Source organism: Lynx canadensis, chromosome B1 (genome assembly GCF_007474595.2).
Source record: "Lynx canadensis isolate LIC74 chromosome B1, mLynCan4.pri.v2, whole genome shotgun sequence".
Classification (NCBI taxonomy): Eukaryota; Metazoa; Chordata; class Mammalia; order Carnivora; family Felidae; genus Lynx; species Lynx canadensis.
This window is the reverse complement of record NC_044306.2, coordinates 114,196,708-114,214,224: the sequence shown is the minus strand read 5'-3', so window position 1 is coordinate 114,214,224 and position 17,517 is coordinate 114,196,708. Positions and strand designations below refer to the sequence as shown.

Genomic DNA, 17,517 nt, shown 5'->3' with positions numbered 1-17,517 from the left:
CCTTTCTCTCTGACCCTCCCCCACTCTCACTCTGTCTCTCTCACTCTCAGAAATAAACATTAAAAAATTTTTATTAGAAAAAAGCAAATTTCAGAAAAATATCACATATTTATTTGATCCCCTTTACAAGGAAGGCAGTGTACCTATATTCTGCTCTAACCAACCTCTTCGATGGCCTTTTGAAGCAAAGCTCTAGCACAGTCTTTCCTTATGTTGTGCTCTGGCTTTGCTCTCTACCAGGTCATCATTCTGTATCACTTCAACATAATGATAGGCACCTTTAGTGTAGCAAAATTTCATTTTCTTTATTGACCAGACCTCAGTAGACCCATGTGAATGCTTTGAATATAGCGGTATATTAAGGCACACCTGCTGAAAATCACAGTGAGAAGGAGTGGTGAGTGATAAAGTAGAAGTGAGCAGCAGTCAGGTCGTGCAGGGCCTTTGCATTCATTTTCTCTTTGCTGCTGCAACAAATTACCACAAATTGGCAGCATAAAATAACATGAATTCATCATCTGTAGGTTAAAAGTCTAACAAGGCTAAAATCAAGATCGGTAGGGCTGAATTCCCTCCTAGAGACTGTGGGAGAGAATCCGTTTATTTGCCTTTTCCTGCTTTTAGAGGTGCCCACATTCCTTGGTTCATGGTCCCCTCTGTCTGCCTTCAGAGCTGGCAATATCTGTCTTCATCTCTGAAGAGTCTTCTGTAGTCACTTCTCCCTGCCTCTCCTCTGCCTCCCTCTTGTACTTTTAATTTTAAGGACTCTTGTGATTACACTGAGCTCATCTGGATAATTGAAGCTTTTCTCCCTATTTTAAGGTCAGATGATTAGCAGTCCTAATACAATCTGTAATGTCAGCTCCCTTTTGCCGTATAAGCTGTCGTATTTACATGTTCCAGTGATTAGGTCATGGACATTTGGGGTCAGGGAGAGATTGCTGTGCTTTCCACTGTCTTATAGACCATATTAAAGGATTTGAACTTTTTATTAATGGCAAGAAAAACCATTAAGAGGGGGGCCTGGTGGCTCTGTCGATTAAGCCTCTGACTCTTGATTTCGACTCAGATTTCAGCACAGAGCCTGCTTGGCTTCTTCTCTTTCTGTCCTTCTTCCCCATCTCTTTCACAATAAATAAACATTTTAAAAAATTAGAAAGCTTTAAACAAAGAAATAACATAATCAGATTTGATTTTAGGAAAATCACTCTGGTTCTGTATGGTGCAGTCATTTGTCTAAAAAATAGTGTCATACAGTCAATTTAGTAAGTCATTTCCAGCACTTTTTCCCTTTGATGTTGTAAAAACTTATTTTGCAGTAATTTTAGATTTGTGGAAGTGATGCAAAGATAGTACAGAATGCAGTGTTCTTCACTCAGCTTCCTCTAAAGTCTTAACATCTTCCAAACCGTGGTACCTTATCAAAACTAGAAAATTAACATTGCTGACATACCATATTAGCTAAACTATAGATTTTACTTAGGAGTGCCTGGGTGGCTCAGTCAGTTAAGCATCCGACATCGGCTCAGGTCATGATCTCTCAGTTTGTGGGTTCGAGCCCCACGTTGGGTTCTGTACTGACAGCTCAGAGCCTGGAGCCTGCTTCAAAATCTGTGTCTCCCTCTCTCTGCCCCTCCCTCACGTGTGCTCTGTCCCTCTCTCTCAAAAATACAAACTTTAAAAAATTTTTTTGAAAACTATAGATTTTATTTCTATTTTCCCACTGTTTTTTTTTTTTTTTCCTGTTCCTGAATACAGTTCAGGATATCATACTGCTTTAAGTGTCATGTCTCCTTAGTCTCCTCTGATCTGTGACAGTTTCTCAGCCTTTTTGTTTGTTTTTTAGGACTTTGACAGGACTGGTTAATTATTTTGTAGACAGTTCCTCACTTTGCTGATGCTTTCTCATGATTAAGTGAGGGTGAATTCTTAAGACTGTCAGTTTACTGGGGCACGTGGTGGCTTAGTCAGTTAAGCATCTGACTTCAGCTCACATCATGATCTCATGGTTGTGAGTTCAAGCCCGTGTCTGACTCTTTGCTGACAACGCCAGAGCTTTGGACTCTCTCTCTGTCCCTCCTCTGCTCATTCTCTCTCCCTCTTGCTTTCTCTGAAAAGTAAATAAACTTAAAAAAATAATTTATGACTTTTTAGAAAGAATACCACAGAGGTGAAGTGCCCTTCTTATCACATTGTATTAGGGATCAGATGATATCAACTTGTTTTATTACTGGTCATGTTAACCTTGGGCACTTGATTGAAGGAATGTCTTAGCCCAGTCAAAATGTCATAGACTGTGTGGCTTAAACCGTAGCCATTTATTTTCTCACAGTGTTGGAGTCCAGAAGTCTGAGATTAGGGCGACTAATCCAGAAGTCTGAGATTAGCATAGTTGGGTTCTGGTGAAGACCCTCTTCTTGCTGTTGTGCTTACATGGCTTTTCTGCATGCATGTGGAGAGAGAGGGATTTCTTCTTCTTGCAAGAAAACTAATTCCATCATGAGAGTCCTTCCTACCATTGTGACCTAATCTAAACCTAATTACCTCCCAAAGACCCCATTTTACGACCATCGAATTGGGGTTACAGCTTCAACATACGTATTGGGGGGGGTGTGTGTGCATTTAGTCTATAACAGGGGCTGCCAGGTTCTTCCACTGCAAAATTATTATTTTTTTTCACTACTCTGTTTGTTAGGAGTTACTTAACTCCAGCCCACATTCAACAGAAAGTAAGTTGAGAATTAAGCTCCACCTCCTACAGTGAGGTATATCAAATAATTTGTGAGCACATGCTGAAGTCATCACAGTAATTCAAATATTCTTCGGGAAATACTTGATTCCTGTTTCTCCTTAAAGTTTGGCCCACTAATTTTAGCATTCCTCAGTGGCTTGCACCTGCAGTGATTTTTACTGTGGAATTCTGATGGTAATTTTCTCTTTTGCTCATTTATTCTACGTTTATTATTTGAACTATTTCTGTAAGGAAGACACCCCTTTTCTCCCATTTTAAAATGTATGCAGTCATTTATTTATATCATTATAGACTCATGAATGTTTACTTTATTCTTTGGATTATAATCTAGAACTATCATTATTTGTATTTGTTGCTCGAGTTGTTTTGAGTTTTGGCCACTGGGAACTCTTTGAGGTTGGCTCCAGTGTCCCTTTACCTCCATCCTTTTGTCTTTTGACTGCTTCCTTACTTTCTGACACTACAAGGTACTCTACTCTGCACTTGCCCTATCCCAACACTGGAATCAGTCCTTTGTCCAAGGAGCCCTAGTTCCTTTTGTTGGGGCATGGTTTTTAGAAACCAAGACCTGGGCCCTGGAGGTGCTCATAGCTACTGGGGTGTCACTGCTTATAGGCTTTCTCAGTAGACAGAGTTAGGAGATATTTATGTATATACTTAATTATGTATGTAAACATCTCTATAATTACATCAGTGCCTATTCATCTGTGTATATATTACCTAAGTATCCTTCACTCAGGTTATCATACATGTAATGCAGTTAGACTGATCTGTCACAGTCTTCATTCTGTCCTAGATTATCTTGACATTCTGGATGTTGTTTTACAATTTGCAGATAGTAAAACTTGCTTTTGTTCTTTGTGGTGTACAGCTCTATGAGTTTTGGCAAATCCGTGCAGTCAGGTATCTACCACCACCGCAGTATCATAGAGAACAGTTCCATTACTATAAAAAATGTCTTCATGTAGTCCCCTGGTAATCGTCATCTCTTCCTCCACCAGCCCTGACAACCATTGCTCTGTTCTACATTTCTGTCATTCTGCTTTTCCAGAATGTCATATAAATAGAGCCATAAAATATGTCTCTTGGGTCTGGTTTCTTTCACTGAGTTACATTCATTTCTGCTGTTGCATGAATCGGTTGTCTGTTCCCTTTTATTGCTGTGTACTTTTCTATGGTATGTGTATACTAGGATTGTTTAACCATCCTCTGTTGTTGAATATCTTGATTGTTTCTAGTTCTTGGTGATTGTGAATAAAGCTGCTGTAAACATTCATATACTAGTTTTTGTGTGAACGCAGGTTTTCTGCTCACATAGGTAAATGTGTGGGAGTAGCACTGCTGGGTCGAATGGTAACTACAGTTGACCCTGAACAACTCAGGATTGAACTGCATGAATCCACTTATGCAGATTTTTTCTATAAATACAGTAAAGTACTCTTAGTGTGACCTCTTCCTTATGATTTTCTTAGTAACACTTTGTTTTCTATACCTTACTTCATTGTAAGAATACAGTATATAGTATGTATAACATATAAACATGTGTTAAGCAACTGTTTATGTTATCGGTAAGACCTCCAGTCAATAGTAGGCTATTAGTAGTTAAGTTTTAGGGAAGTCAAAAGTTATCCTTACTTTCAGCTGCACAGGGAGTTCATGCCCCTAACCTCTGCATTGTTCAAGGGTCAGCTGTATATATTTAACTTTACTAGGACTTGTCAAACTGTTTTCCAAGGTGGCAAAATAGTACTATTTTCTGTTCCCTCCAGCAATGAGTGAGAGTTCCTTTTGCACCACATCTTTCCCAACATTTGATATTTTTATTTTTTTGTTGTTGTTTTAGTCATTACAATGGCTATGTAGTGATATTTCGTGGTTTAATTTGCATTTCCCTAATGATTTATGATGAGCAGCTTAATGTTTATTGCCATCCATATATCTTCTTTGGTGATTATTTCAGACCTTTTACCAGTTTTTTTTGGCTGGGTTGTCTGTTTTCTTACCGTTGGATTTGAAGAATTCTTAATAAATTCTGGATATGAGGCTTTATTAGGCATGTGATTTGTAAATATTATCTCCTCATCCATAGCTTTCTTAATTCTCTTGGTGCTTTTGTAGAGTAAAATTTTTAATTGATGAAGTCTCTTTTCTCAATATTTTCTGTTCCTGATGTTTTTAGTGTCATAGGTTAAGAACTTATTGCTAATCTCATATTATCTATATATTCTAAATTTTCTCCTAGAAGTTTTCAATTTACATTTAGATCTGTGATTCATTTTGACTTAAGTTTTGAGACCTAGACGTGTTGAGGTTCCATTTTTTTTTTGAGGTTCATTTTTTGAATGGTGGACTATGACAGCACCATTTGTTGAAAAGATTATCTTTACTTCATTGAATTGCCTTGACATCTTTCGTCAAAAATCTGTTGGCTTATGTTTTTGTGGCTCTATTTCTAGATTTTTTATTATGTTCTGTGTATCTATCCTTTCTCTGGGTACCACACTTTCTTGATTATTGTAGCATATAAAGCAACCCTTGAAATTGGGTAATGTGAGTCCTCCAAATGTTCTTTTTCAAAGTTTTTGTTTTTTTGGTGTTTTAGTACCTTTGCCTTTCCATAGAAATTTCAGAATCAGCTTGTTGATATTTATTAAAAAACTATTGGTATTTTTATTGGCATTGCATCAAACCTAAAGATAAAAACTGAGAAAATTTATATCTTAATTGCAAGTCTTCCAGCCCACAAACATGGTATATTAGTCCTTCCATTTATGTAAAGAAATCCTTGATTTCTTTCATCAGTGTTTTGTCATTTTCAGCATATAGATCCTTTACATATTTTATTAGATTTATATTTTAAGTACTTCTTTGTGATATTATAAATAGTATTTATTTGTTTATTTTGAGAGAGAGCATGCACATGTACTTGAGCAGGGGAGGGTCAGAGAGAGAGGGAGAGAATACACGCAGACAGCACAGAGCCTGATTCTGTGCCACAAACCAGGATATCATGACCTGAGCCAAAGTCAAGAGTTGGACATTCAACCGACTGAGCCATTTAGATGCTTGGTTTTGTTTTTTATTTTAATTTTAAATCCTATTTGTTCATTATTGTTTTGAGGAGTGCATTTGACTCTTACATGTTGACCTTGTATCTTGTGACTTTGATAAACTCACTTATTTTCTTTCTTTTTTAAAGATTCTTCAGATTTTTCTACACAGTCCTGTCATTCTGCAAATATAGTTTTATTTCTTCTTTTCCAATCTGTATGCCATTTCTTTGTCTTTTTTTTTTTTTTTTTTTTTTTTTTGCGTTTTTTTCAACGTTTATTTATTTTTGGGACAGAGAGAGACAGAGCATGAACGGGGGAGGGGCAGAGAGAGAGGGAGACACAGAATCGGAAACAGGCTCCAGGCTCTGAGCCATCAGCCCAGAGCCTGACGCGGGGCTCGAACTCACGGACCGCGAGATCGTGACCTGGCTGAAGTCGGACGCTTAACCGACTGCGCCACCCAGGCGCCCCTTTTTTTGCGTTTTTAAAGTATCTAGTAAATCCTGAACATTGTTGAATAAGGGAATGGCTTTTATTTTTTTACTATGAGTGCATGGTAATGAAGAATACAGTACTTACTAGAGTTTCTTGGTGCCACTGCTTTACTTTATGCCACAGGGCCAGTATGGTACCCATCATTGCTTCTGTGCCATTAGTACAAATGTCAACACAGCAAAGAAGGCAAATACCATTTTAGTACTCTTATGAACATAGTTTCTACCTATGGATCCCCCATGAGTCTCCAGTATTACCAGGGTTCTGTGTACTACACTTTGAGAATTGCTGTTCTATATCCTTACTGTACAAGTTTCCCAGGTCTGCTGTAACAAAATCCTACCAACTGGGTGGTTTAAAACAGAAATTTGTTCTCTCCCGGTCCTGGAGACTGGAAGTCTGAAGTTAAGGTGTCGCCAAGGCCATATTCTCTCTGTAGACTCTAGGGGAGAATCTTTTTCTTGCCTCTTCTAACTTTTGTTTGACAGTTGACGTTCCTTGTGGCTGCATCACTCTGCTTTACCTTCTCATTGCCTTTTCTTCAATGTGTATATCTTCTATTTACGTGCATCTTATAAAGTTACATGTGGTTGCGTTTAGGACCCACTTAATCTCAAGACTCTTAACTTAATCTTGTCTTTTGTCATAAAATGTAATAGTTATTCTTTTTCCTAGAAGATCATTTTCACACATTCTGGGGATTAGGATGTGGATATATCTTTTGGGAGGCCGTTGTTCAACCTTATTGTTTACATAAATGTTAGACTGCTACATCTTGTTCCACAGGTTTCTTAAATTTTCCTTTTCTTATGTTTTCTCTGTTTTTAATTACATCATTTTATTTATTTATTACTATTTTGTTTCAACTAAGCTCTACACCCAATGTGGGGCTTGAACTCACAACCCCGAGATCAAGAGTCACGTATGCTGACTGAGCCACCCAGGTGCCTCAAATTTGGATCACTTTATTGACCAGTCTTTAGATTCATTGATTCTTTCTTCCACTATGCTGTTGAGGCTATCTAGTATATTTATTTCAGCTTTATTCTGAATATTTTCATTTTCAAAATAGTTTTTTTTCTCATTTTATATTATCAGTTCAGTTACTGATTTTTTTTTCAATTCTTTGAATATATTTTCTTCCTTCTTTTGAACATATTTACAGTAGCTGCTTTAAAACCTTTGTCTGCTAAATTCAACTTCTGGGACAACTTTGATTCTGGTCTCTGCTGGGTTTTTTACTGGGTATCTCAATGTTTCTCCTGTGTCTGTCTATACAGTTAGGCTGCTAACTAGGGACTTTGCCCAACTATTGTAACTGATAGGAAATTACTTTCAGAAGAGTAAAATGAATGAACACACAGACTTAACCTACAAATATATTTATTATCATATTGTTTAATATTTTTAAAATATGGAAAACCTAAATGGCTATTAATAGAGAAGTGATTAAAATATGGTAAATCTATGTAATGGTATGTTATAATTCTATGTAATTATATAGATTCTGATTTATAGATTCTATGAATCTATGTAATGGTATGTTATAATGGTATGTTATAATGTAAATGTATGTTATAATTCTACTTCTGCTTAACTAAATTAGATATATCCTAAAAGAAATTAGTGGGTAGTTATACATCAGAATATTAAAAGCAGTTATGTCAGGTAGTAAGATAATGGATGATATTTTGTTTGATAATTTTCTGTACTCCTTTTTGCAATTATTGTATATCATATTTGTAATAAGAAAAATACTCTTAGAGTTATTTTTCAGAATTTTGACTATCTACATATATAACTAATTTATCCTTTCATCCACAACCTTTGTCTCTCTCCATTTTAGTAGTTGTAAAATACCAGCAGTCTTTTCTTATATGCTACAGAACCATTTTGAATTCACAAAGAAAGATGCACATCTAAATAATCCCAGAAAACCAGTTATTTCTCTGTTTTTTTTTTTAATTAGTAGCATTAATGAAATTTGGTAGTACCTAAAAATACTTTTGTAATTAATATTTCTACTGATGTCCAATTTAAATGTTTAGGCCTAGGGGCGCCTGGGTGGCTCAGTCAGGTAAGCGTCCGACTTCAGCTCAGGTCATGATCTCACAGTCCGTGAGTTCGAGCCCGTGTTGGGCTCTGTGCTGACAGCTCAGAGCCTGGAGCCTGCTTCAGATTCTGTGTCTCCCTGTCTTTCTGCCCTCCCCTGCTCATGCTCTGTCTCTGTCTCAAAAATAAATAAAACATTAAAAAATAAATATTTAGGCCTAGGTTGAAAGCATTCCACATATGCTGACATTAATTCACCTTTTCTCTTTGTATTTTTCTGTCTTATAGTTGTATTCAGTAGGAGTCTAATGCAATCTGCATATGTAATTTTAAATTCTCTGGAAGTCATATTAAAATAGCTGAAATAAGTACAATCAATTTCAGTTTATCCAGTTATCACAATATAAAAGGTTGTTATTTTCACATGTGTTCATGTTTAGTATTAAAAAGTTACTGAGAGGGGCACCCTGAGTGGCTTAGCTGGTTAAGCATCCAGCTCTTAATCTTGCTCAGGTGGATGATCTCACAGTTCATGAGATCCAGCCCTGAGCTGGTCTGACAGCACGGAGCCTGCTTGGGATTCATTCATTTTCTCTCTCTCTCTCTCTCTCTCTCTCTCTCTCTCTTTCTCTTTCTCTTTCTCTCTCTCATGCACTCACTCTATCAAAAAAATAAACTTTAAAAAGATAAAAAATTAAAAGTTACTGAGCTATCTTACTTTTTTCATATCATTTCTTTAAAATTGTGTGTTTTATACTTTTTTTTTACAAAGGTTTTTTTTTTTTTTAATGTTTTATTTACTTTTAAGACAGAGAGAGACAGAGCATGAGTAGGGATGGGGCAGAGAGAGAGGGAGACACAGAATCCGAAGCAGGCTCCAGGTTCTGAGCTGTGAGCACAGAGCCCGACGTGGGGCTCGAATCCAAGAACTGTGAGATCATGACCTGAGCTGAAATTGGACGCTTAACCAGCTGAACCACCCACGTGCCCCTGAGTGTGTGTTTTATACTTAAAGCACCTTCAATTCAGATTAGCTATGTTCTAGTACTCGATAACCACGTGTCGCTAGTGGCTACCATATGGGGTAATGCAGGTCTGTCACATGTGTCTATGATTCCAGTTGTTTTTACCTCTCCTAGTAAACCTAGTTTTCAGCCCTTAGTTTTTTTTTTCATTCTTTCCTAGTGTACCTGATTCAACTCTTTTTCTATATTTTACATAAGCTTTACAGCTCTCAAGTAATATGTTATCTACAAAGGAACTATTTTTCCAATGGAATAGGACTACTTAGTGCATTCTGTACATATGTACACATAATTATGTTTAACTGATTTAAAGATAACATGTTCTTTTGTAAGAATTATGGAAACTGTGATGTCTGGACTTTTAAGAATGTAGTACATTTTTATGTTAAGTAAAGTTGGGTGTAGTTCAGTTTTAGAATCTGGATTCTGAATTTTTAAAAATAGTAATTAGTTGCTGTGTCAGTTGCTATTGCTATATAACAAATTATTCCAAAACTTAACAGTTGAAACAACTATTTTATTATGCTCACAGATTTTGTTGATCAGGAATTTGCACAGGGCAGAGTCAGGATGGCTTTTCTCTGCTCTATGATATCTAGGGCCTCAGCTTGGAAGACTCAAAGGTGTTTTGATGACTGGAGTTTAGAATGATCTGGAAGGCTCATTTATTCACATGTCTGGCACCTGGGCTAGAATGACTCAAAAACTTGGGAGTTCAAACCTGGGTGCCTAAATGTGACCTCTCCATGTGGTTTGACTCCCCCAGACCATGGCAGCTGTGGAATAACTGGACTTCCTGCGCAGCTAGCTACTCAGGGGTCCACATGCACATGTTCCTTCAAACAATGTAGAAACTGAATTGTCTCTGATCAAGCAGGGAAGTCACAAGGCTTCGCTTCTGCCATTCTTTATTGGTGGAAGCTATTAAAAGCCTGCTCAAATTCAAAGGAAGTAGACAGATTTCACCCTTTAATCAGAACAGTATCAAAGAATTTTGGGACCACGTTTTAAAACTGCCACAATTGCTGAGGGAATTATAGGAAATATGGGCAAATGCAAATGCTAATACTACTGAAATTTCGATAATTTACAGATTTTGTTAAAAATAAAAGAGCATAGGTGTGTGTAACCTCTGTATTTGTAATATTTGTCAGGTTCAGTTTTTAGTATGTGTAGAAGAAATTAAACTTTAATATTAGTTTTGGTATTATATCCTACTACAGTTAGTAGAATTATCTAATACATTTTAAAGTTGAAGAGGAACGCCTGGGTGGCTCAGTGAGTTAAGCGTCTGACTTCAGGTAATGATCTCGCTGTTCATGAGTTCAAGTCGGGTATCAGGCTCTGTGCTGACAAGGCAGCTCAGAGCCTGGAGCCTGCTTCAGATTCTGTGTCTCCTTCTCTCTCTGCCCCTCCCCTTCTCATGCTCTGTCTCTTTCTCTCTCTCAAAAATATAAAAACATTTAAAAATAAATTTGAAGAAATACTCTCTCTCAAAAAAAAATAAGTAAATAAATAAAGTTTTTAAAAAAGGGCACCTGGGTGGCTCAGTTGGTTAAGCGTCCAACTCTTGATTTCAAGGTCATGATTTCATAGTTGATGACTTAGAGCCCCACATCCGGCTCCATGTTGATATTGATAGTGTAAGGCCTGCTTGGGATTCTCTCTCTCTCTCTCTCTCTCTCTCTCTCCCTCTCCCTCTCCCTCTCCCTCTCCCTCTCCCTCTCCCTCCCTCCCCCTCCCTCCCTCCCTCTCTCTCCCCCTCTCCCCCTCTCTCTCCCTCTCTCTCCCTCTCTCTCCCTCTCTCTCCCTCTCTCTCTCTCTCTCTCCTTCTTCCCCCCCTCCGCCCAGTTCTTCCCCCCACTTATGTGTGCTCACACTCTAAATAAATAAGTAAAAGAAGAAAATGTGTTTCTTGTTAGGTCACAGTAAGATAAAATTTTTAAAAATATTTTACTTGTCCTGGATACCATTTTCTTTTCATTTAAGCTGATCTTATGTTTATTTATTTTTTTAAGTAATCTTTTGAAAATTGATTTAAAATATTTGAAAGGAAGCATTTTACTTCCAAAGGAGTCTTGATTCATTTATCATTTGAACCAGATTATCTTCACATACTTTTCATATATTCATAACATTTGGATCTTGATATTGTATAAGGATTGGTAAGCATCAACATATAATTTGCTATTCACACCTTCACATCCCCTCAAAGTAAGTAACTTTCTTTGATGGGCTGAGAAGTAAAAAAGGTTTCCTTTTTTCACCAGAAGTAGGTAGTTCACTTCTGGTAAACATTAGCATGTACAACATTCCTGTTAGCTTTAAAAGAACGGCATTTGAATAGCTTGGACATACTGATGATTATTTCCCTGTTTTCAGATCCTATAGGATAGATGAGCCACATCATTTATTAAGTGGATAGATATTTAAACGGACTTATCTCACTCTGATGTGGGTCTTCTCTTGATTGATAATGCCTTACCAGTATAGAGTTTAGTCTTTTTTTTTGTTTTTTCTTTTTGCCTAATTTGTAAAGTAGGTATAATTACAACTGTTTACTTCAAAGGACAGTGAATGGCACATAATGTAATATGTTTAATAATACTTGTAATATTAATAAAACTATATGTAATTTTATATATACTTATATATTATATTACTTATATATATTATATATACTTATATATATACTTATATACTTAATACTTATATACTTATATAATACTTATACTTATATATGTAAGTATATACGTATATACTTATATATATATACTTACATAATATAAGTATATATATAAACTTATATGTAAACTTATATATAAGTATATAAACTTATATGTAAGTGGTGAATCACTAAATTCTATTCCTGAAATTACTGCGCTGAATGTTAACTAACTTGGATTTAAATTTTAAAAAAATTAATAAAAGTAATACTGAGGTTAATGTTAATTTGAATGGTATTGATACAAATATATTCTGTAGTGATCAAAAATATGAATATATGTCAATGGAAATATTAAAAGTATTAGAGAAGGGACGCCTGGGTGGCTCAGTCGCTTGAACTTTGACTTCAGCTTAGGTCGTGATCTCGAGGTCTGTGAGTTCAAGCCCGCCTCGGGCTCTGTGCTGACAGCTCAGAGCCTGGAGCCTGCTTCAGATTCTGTGTATCCCTCTCTCTGCCCCTCTCCCGCTCATGCTCTGTCTCTTTCTCTGTCAAAAAATAAATAAACATTAAAAAAAATTTTTAAGTAGTAGAGGAAAACACAGGTATATATTTTTATAATATTAGAATGGGGCTCTATTAAGTATGACTTAAAAATTTATCAAGCATGAAAGAAAGATTTTACTATATAATAATAGAGAAACTATAGCAAAGGGCACCATGAACAAAGTCAAAAAACAGTAACCCAAGGGAAACAGTAACCCAAGGGAAAAAAATTTTTTTGAATGTTATTTTTCAAGAGAGAGAGAGAGAGACAGAGCGTGAGGAGGGGAGGGGCAGAAAAAGAGGAGACATTGAACCTGAAGCAGGCTCCAGGCTCTGAGCTGTCAGCACAGACTGATGTGGAGCTCTAACCCATGGACTGCGAGATCATGACCTGAGCTAAAGTCGGACACTTAACCAACGCTTAACTGACTGAACCACCCAGGTGCCCTGGTTAAACTTCTTAATATACAAGAACACTTATAAATCATTATGGAAAGCACAACCCTGTGACAAAAGGACAAATAACAGAGAAAGACACCTAAGTAGCTAAGAAATACTTGGAAAGATTCTCAGCATTACTCAAAGTTAAGTATGCAACCTGAAATGTTTCTCAGGTTGGCAAGATTGAAATGTTAGTGTTGGGAAGATGAGGCATTCTTAAGCATTATTCATAGGAAGTATAAATTGATAGACTTTTTGAAGAGATATTTGGCAGTAATGGTCAATTTTAAAAGTATAAACCCTTTGAACCTCCAGATTCATCACAGAGGTTGACCTCATAAATATAAATTAGTTTACTCCCTGAAATAAATATTCATCAAAGGAGATTTAGTGAATAATATTACATCTCCGTAATGAAATACTATATAGATTTTTAGAAGAATGGTGAAGATTTATATATGCTAACACAGAAGGATATTCAGGATATTTAGTAAAAAAAGCAAATTACAGAACTGTGTCATGAAAGATACGCAAGAAACCATTAAGTATAGCTACATGTAGGAAGAAGGATATCAGCTACCAGGAAAAGGAGTGGTACTTTTTATTTTATATTCTTCACTGTTTGAAAAAAAATTTTTTTTACAATGGGTATCTAGTGTTAATTTTTTAGTTAAAAAAACAAAAACAAAAAAAGCTAATAAAAAAGGTTTGTACTTCTTCCATACTGGGAATGGTAGTTATCTATTGCTGTCTAACAAAACACTCCAAAATTTAGCAACTTACAACAAATGTTTAATCTCATCATTTCTGAAGGACATGAACTTGGGAGCAGCTGGGTAGTTTCTGGCTTTGGATGTCATGAGATTGTAGTCAAGCTGTCATTTGGAGCTGTAGTTTTCTCAAGACTCTACTGAGTATGAAGGATCTGTTTCTAAACTCACTGATGTGGTTGTTGGCAGGCCCCAGTTTCCCCTTGGCTGTTGGGCACAGAGTTCAGTACCTTACCTCATGGGTTCTTCCATAGGCTCCTCACAATTCGGCAGCTTTGTTCAAACTTCATGATCTAAGAGAGAGCTAGCACTCAAGATTAGGCTAATCTTGGAAGCGATAAATCATTACCTCTGCTTAATGTGCTATTGGTCACGCAGATCAGTCTTAGTATATTTTGGGAGGATGTGAATTCACACCCAAGGGTATCAGTACCACGAGGTAGAGATCACTGGGAGCCATCTTGGAGGCTAGCTACCACAGTGGGTCATAATAGTATATCTTTTGTGACAATTTGGGATTATGGCAATATTTACATGGGAACTGTGTTTAAAAACTAGTATCTCCTTGCCAATCCCTATAAATGTTTGCTTTTCTTTTTCAGGTCCAGCACAGAATCAAATGCATGTTCCATCAGGGTATGGATTGCATCCTCAAAACTATATTGCTCCCTCAGGACATTATCCTCAAGGACCTGGGAAAATGACCTCATTGCCATTGGATAGCCAATGTGGTGATTACTACTCTGGTCTCTATATTGTACCGACACAAAATGTGGTGACTCCTAACACAGCAAACCAACAACCAGGAGCACAGCAGATGTATGGCAGGGGTCCTCCTGCTCCTCATATTGTAGGATCCACTCCGGGACCTTTCCAGGGTGCCGCTTCATCAGCATCCCATTTGCATACGAGTGCCTCCCAGCCGTACTCCCCTTTTGTGAATCACTACAGTAGTCCAGCCATGTACTCTGCCAACTCTTCTGTTGCTTCTCAGGGATTTCCCTCTACTTGTGGTCACTATGCTATGTCAACTGTTTCTAATGCTGCGTATCCTAGTGTTTCATATCCCTCTCTGCCTGCTGGTGATCCATATGGGCAACAAATGTTTACCTCACAGAATGCTCCGACTGTCCGGCCGGTTAGAGATAATTCATTTTCTGGTCACAGTACAGCTATCAGTCATTCATCACCGCTTCCACCTCCACCATCACACCAGTACCACCAGCAGCAGAGTCTTTCAGGATGCAGTACTCTCTCGTGGTCAGCTTCAGGCCTTCCGTCAACCCAAGATAATCTCCTCCGAAACCACAGTGGCTCCCTGGCTACAGCCAACAGCAACCCAACAAATACTGGTAGGTTGAATGAAAAGTACACCAAAGCATGGCTGAAAATCAGTGCATTTCCAGTCAGGTTTTTATTTGCATGAAGGTTAAAGATAATATTGCCTAATGGAAAAATTGGAAATTAGCTCACCTTTGCAGTTTATTTGCCTTATTTATTGTGGTACTTTGCAACATTTCCCCGAACCCTTTTCCTTCACCTATTCACAATCAGACACCCAACCATCTACCATACATAGGTGTGTTCTTTGTCATGATTGGGATCTCAGGCAATGTTTATTGATACATTTTATGCCTCTGCAATAGTTGTCTTTAGTATGAATTAGGTCTAGGGCAAAATAGGATCCATTTGGATTTATGCTTTGTTAGCCACTACTTTCTTTTTTATACCGCTCAACCTTGGGACAGTTACTATTTCAGCCAGAGCCCTACTCACTATAGAATACCACACCGGTTTCCCAAGTGAAGCCCTGTTAGCAACGCTCACAGAAAAAAATATATATGTATGTAATATGTCAGAATACATACTAAAGCTTATGTTTTCTATTCCCTATTGGTAAATTAGGATGAAGGATGGGGAAGAGGAAGAAAGATACATGAAGAATACTCTTGTAGTCTTTCTAACCATCCTAAATCAAGATATGGTTAAATTTATTAGTTTGAAAATTACGTACATGTCATTTTTGTGTGGGGTTTCCATAGGATATACTCATTTTAATTCAACTTGTGAGCTTGAACTTCACAAAATATGCTCTTGAACTGAATGAAAATGTATGTAAAGAATGAGAACTGGTCAAGATGTGGTAGTTTTCTGAACAGTATCTTTAAATTGTATATCAGAGTCCAAAGAGCCATAGTTTAAAGATGATGTAGAAAAGTATCCTTCCCTGGACAATTAGATTATTTAAAATTAGAACTTTGGAATATTATGTCTGAACTGTATGCTTGAGATCATCTGTTCTTTCACTGCTGTGTTATGTAAAAACACTTTTGGCTGTAAGCAACTAATAGTGGTTTAAACAAAAGTGGTATTTTTCTCAGATAACAAGAAGTCTAGGTAGATATAGTGGATCCAGGTGTCCTCAGTGTCTTTTCTGCCGTCCTTTGCACATTGGTTTATAGAAACAGTTGAACTTCTGTATCTGTAGACATCTAGTCTTGGTTAAAAGCAGAAAGTAGGGAGAGGAAAGAAGATAGGGTGGTGGTACTGACAGACTTTTTATATCATTTGCCATAGCTGTTTTAAAAGACAGTCCCTAATTTTAGGGAGGATTGGAAAATGAACATTTAGCTTTGTAGCCTTCATGGTAGAAGCAGGTGAGAAAGAAATGTGTTGGTATCAACTAGGCCTTGGGTAAGTCAACGTAGAGCATCTCTCACAGCTCTCAAATCTGGCTGTGCACCAGGTCCCCTTGCACAGATTGTGATCTTCAACCCTACCTACTGAGCTAGAGGAGAATCTTCAGTATAGTCTGTGGAATCTATATTTCTGATTTGACCTCATGACGCCTAGTACAAGATTCAAATGCAAATTCTATTTCTTTTTGTTTTACAAATGAGGAAAGCTATCCAAGTTGGGTTTTGCCTTCCGGTGGTGATTAATGTTAGAAACAGAGTTTGTCCCGGAGCTCAGTTTCTTTGACTCTCAGCCTTCCCTCCTCAGAACCAGGGCTTTCTGTCCCCTAGAAATTGTTTTCTTTCTCTCTTCTTTCAGCAGTCCTTTTACAGATCAGCTTATCCTAAGGTCCCTCTGACTTAAGGATTTTGTGACTTTCGGGACAAAAAAAGAAGAAATACAGGTAATTCCTATCTTATTTCTGAGATGGGAATGGGACCCTGGATGGAACCAATTATACTGAGATACAGGGTCAGGGAAATACGGGGCCACTTGGCCAATGAATAGAACACCTAATTGTAAAGAGCAATCGCTGAAAAAAATATTGAATAAAGAATAATTACAAAATTACCTTCTTTTTGAATAATAATTAGTCCTTTACATAGAGAGATGGGGTATATTTCCATTCTTTTAATCCTAGTACCGTACCATGAAAGTCATAAAAATATAATTTGAGAAGTTAATTCATGTCGAATAGGGTTTTGTTTTGGTTTTTTTTGCCTTTAGATTGGCAAGTTACTTTTTAATTCTAGTTCGGAACTTGACAAATATATCTCAGGTTAATTCGATACTTGTTCTTCCCCATTTCAAAAGAAATAAAGAGGTTATTTTTGAAACCTACTTTGAAATGAAATATTACAGAAGTTCCCAGACTTTCTCAGGTTGAATCGATATGTATCAATATTTCTTTTCGTGGCGCCCCAAGCAATGTAGTAGTAATAGTTCATAAGGTATTTGGCAGATATCACTGTTTCTCTTAGAA

General features: G+C 37.0%; 1 protein-coding gene across 1 annotated transcript in view; it reads left to right on the top strand.

Annotated features, from left to right (window-relative positions):
* The window catches only part of SEC24B (SEC24 homolog B, COPII coat complex component), a 100,169-nt gene that overhangs the window by 9,040 nt on the left and 73,612 nt on the right, over positions 1-17,517 (top strand). Inside the window, 1 exon segment of the mRNA XM_030313279.1 lies at positions 14,402-15,151. Coding sequence (XP_030169139.1) covers positions 14,402-15,151 — 750 coding nt within the window.